General features: G+C 43.2%; 1 protein-coding gene across 1 annotated transcript; it reads right to left on the bottom strand.

Moving 5' to 3' along the window:
- Positions 1–816: 816 nt before the first annotated feature.
- On the bottom strand, positions 817–1844 carry LOC119429710 (uncharacterized protein KIAA2013 homolog). The gene has a single exon (XM_037697280.1). The coding sequence runs from the start codon at positions 1804–1806 to the stop codon at positions 817–819; it is 990 nt and encodes a 329-aa protein (XP_037553208.1). The 5' UTR covers positions 1807–1844.
- Between the last annotated feature and the right edge of the window lie 1864 nt (positions 1845–3708).

Raw genomic sequence — 3708 nt, 5'->3', positions numbered from 1 at the left:
ACATTAAAGACGTTAAAGACATCAAAGACGTTAAAGACATCAAAGACATTAAAGACATCAAAGACATCAAAGACATCAAAGACATTAAAGACATTAAAGACGTTAAAGACATTAAAGACATAAAACATTTATCCAGAGGAATGTTTGCTGCTCATGGGAACAAAGTCACTGAAAATGTAAAGCGGTCTTTCCTCCGTGGTTTTATCAAACTTTGTGTATTTTAAAACAGATCTGATTAATTTTTGTTTGCTGGACAAAATGTTCAGCTGATAAACACGTTTCGTTTCTTATCCTTGATTTTTTTCAAACAATGAATGAATAAACATCGTCTGTGATCGTGTTTTATTTTCCCAGTAACTGATATGCTTTAGAAATGGTCCTGGTGGTGTGATGATGAAATACAGCTTCATCCATGTGTCAAAGTTCTGACTCATCCTTTAGCTTTGGTTCCTCGCAGCCAGAATTTATCGTAATCTCTGAAAAAGCTTTAATTAATTTTAAAAATGGACATTTTTAGACTTTGGCTGCCTTTTCCTTGATTTTCAGTCTGGTAACAAAACTCTTCGAGGTCTAACTTCGGTTGTTGATGTTTCAACATGATCTTGAGTTTTGGAGCATTTTAGGTCAAAGTTCTTCTCAGGTCAGACTTCAGAGGCGTAAACAAACATTCCTCTGTAAACGTCCACCTAAAAGAGCCCTGAAAGCGTGAAAAAGCAGCCAAAGACCAATAAAAACCAGGAGAACGGTTGATAAAGAGGACTGCATCAGAACTTTTTGGGACTCTGCTGAACAGAATCAGATTATTTAAACTTGGGCTCAGACCTGTAGAACCTTGTTATCCAGCTCACCTGAAATAAAGAGGTCCATCCAGGCCTTCTGGTGATCCAGAACCAGGTCGTTGACTTCAGTCCTCAGCAGCTCCTCCATCTCCTTCTTGGCTCCATCTCTGAGGGTGCTGAAGGTCTCCTCCAGCTTAGAGGACTCGATAGGTTCTGAGGTCCACACCACTGACAGGATGTTTTCTAAGAACTCCGATTTAGCAGGGACCTGGATCCTGCTGTTCAGCTTTTTGGTGACCACCACCACCAGAACCATTCGGTTGTTCTCCACCTGCACCCTACCAGAGGAGAGCTCCACCTCTCGGTTCCCAAGGTTCTCCAAGCTGGAGGAGAACTTGCTCCTGTGGGCGGAGCTGACGGAGCTGATGTCCAGGGTGGCAGCTCTGTCAGACGGGTTGCTGACGTGGATTCTCTGCAGGAACACGTTAGGTCTGCTGCGGTGGGCGATGAACTCCTCCCGGATGGAGACACAGTCCCGGGCGGACTGCACGGCAGCCGTGGAAGTGCACCGAACCAACAGCACGGCTCCTTTTCTGAACCACAGCATATTTGCCCGAACCACGGCCCGCTCCTCCTCCAGGTGCACCCCAATTATCGGGAAGTAGTCCGTCTGGTGAACTGGAGCCGAGCCGGGCTGCGAGGACGATGACACCCACAACCTATTTGTGTCGACGTCAATCAGAATATGACCATTACCGGACACAAAGGGCATGTCCAGCTGCTCCTCGGGTGAGCTGTAGACCCCCTCACCCCGCTCCACGATGGAGCTCCACCTGTGGATCTCAGCCTGGAGGCACTGTCCCGCTGCGCCGCCGGGCATGGCGGAGCCGCTCAGGAACGTCCACCTGCCCCCTGACCCCAAGTACCAGTAGAAGATGAGGAAGACGAGCAGCCCGATCAGGACCCTCCTCGCCCAGCTGCTGGACAGCAACCCCGGGAGCCCCTTCAGTCTCTGCTGCAGCCACATTTTATGAAGAAGTAACGGACGACCACCAAAGAGTCTGTGTTTTAACAAGGCGGCACCCAGAGTGCTGGAGAGTCTGTTTCAGGTGTCACGTAGACATCAGGCATTGGTGTGCAGCTTGGAGGTGGTACATCCAATTTAGTCTTCAGGCTCCACCTAACAGGTTAAATCAAGACGTCACATCAGTTTCCATCAGAAAGGCGTCAATTTAAGTGTTACATCAAATTTATTTACCCACTTTTAACGTGGAGGTGTTACATCCAGTTTATTTATGCGTTTCCACCTGAAAAAGGTAAAATTAGGTGTCAAAGTTTATCAGTTTCCAAAGTGGAGGTAAATTTAAGCTGTTGCACCATTTTATTCATTAGTTTCCACCTTCAAGAGTTCGATTTAATTTGATAATTCGCGTTCAGTTACTAGTTTCCAGCTTAAAGAGGTCCGTTCAATGTGTCACAACAAGTTACCAGTTTCCGGCGGTGAAGTCGTAGCTTAGCTTAGCCAAGTTAGCTAACGCTGGGAACGAATTCTGTCGAAAATGTTTCTCGCATCGTTGATGTCGTCACATCCGTCTCCAGGCGCGTGCGGCTTTGATCAAGACTTGGTGCTCAAAATCATTTTGTCCTTCTTTGGATTTATTCAGTTCAGTTTGGTTCTCGAAGTACAAATAATCACCTGACTTCGTAGTAGAATCACTCTAACGGATGACACTTCCGGTTTGTAGTCGAGCGTTCTTCTTCTTCTTCGGTTAAAATGTGGTTGAACAGTTCCGGTTCTTTAGCGCAACCTACCGGAAAGGAGTTTAAATCGGAAATTTCACAATTTAAATGTAAAAGAAGGCGCCACTTTAGTAGGACAGTATTGTAGACGTTTTTTTTTAATATAAATTAATTAATTATTATAAATAAATATCTGTAGAATTTACTCTCTTGTGAATGAGTCCCCGCGACTCAATGGGACTATATAAATAAAGGTTGAATGAACTGATGTCTACACCGTGGAACCCTGTTACTGCCACTTCAAAGAAAAAAGTTATACAGGCTGTCACTTTTATGAGTTGAAAATTATAATTTTGTTATAACGAATGTTAAAATCATATTTATAAATGTAAAATGTTATAATTAAGATTATATTGACTTCAAAGGTCCTAATAAAGTCCTGGTTGTGACTTTAAAACTCAGATTTTCACTCATCTTTAAATATTCTGTTCAATTGCAGATTTAATTTGCATTCATTACCAGTGCAGTTCTGTCAAAGTGTCAGAGAGATGTGATTTTATTTATTTTAGTTTATCAGTTTTTCTAGAACCTTGGCTGAAATGCAGAGTTTAGAGATTGGTCCATAGTTGTTCAGTGAGGTGGGGTCACCTCCCTTCAGCAAAGAAGAACAAAGGCTGTTTTCCAAGTGTCTGGGATGGAGTTTTGTCTTATGGAGAGATTGAAGATGTGGGTCACAGGGACTGTGATGATATGAGCAGCCAGCCTTAAGAAATAAGGTGGAAGTTCATCTGGACCTGCAGATTTTTTAGGATCAAGATCTTTTAACAGTTTATTGACCTCACTGACTGAGAATGGAGAAAAAGAGAAGGTGTGATTAACTGAGGATTGACTTGTAGGAGGGATTTGATTTGTAGAAGTTTGGTTATTAAGTGAAGTGGCTGATCTTCCATTAGTAACTGTGTCAAATAAAGAACCAGAAGCAACAAAATGTTTGTTGAGACAGTTCAGGATCTCGTGCTTATTTGACACAGGAACAGAGTTAACGAGAAGTTGTGATGGGAGGTCAGATGATTGGGGGGTGCCTGAGAGAGATTTAATGGTTTTCCAGAATCTGTTGGGGTCATTTAGATTTTTGGAGGTCTGAGATAAGAAATAGTTGCGTTTTGCTGCTTTGACAGCAGTTGTACAT

The sequence above is a fragment of the Nematolebias whitei genome, unplaced genomic scaffold, assembly GCF_014905685.2.
Source record: "Nematolebias whitei isolate Nwh7 unplaced genomic scaffold, NemWhi1 Nwh_scaf_6029, whole genome shotgun sequence".
In the NCBI taxonomy this organism is placed as follows: domain Eukaryota; kingdom Metazoa; phylum Chordata; class Actinopteri; order Cyprinodontiformes; family Rivulidae; genus Nematolebias; species Nematolebias whitei.
Note: the sequence above shows the minus strand (reverse complement) of the source record. Positions and strands in the feature narration are given on the sequence as shown.

Bases quoted from the DNA above. Each gene is read 5' to 3' on its own strand.
- LOC119429710 (XM_037697280.1), bottom strand. From the start codon at position 1,806: ATGTGGCTGCAGCAGAGACTGAAGGGGCTCCCGGGGTTGCTGTCCAGC.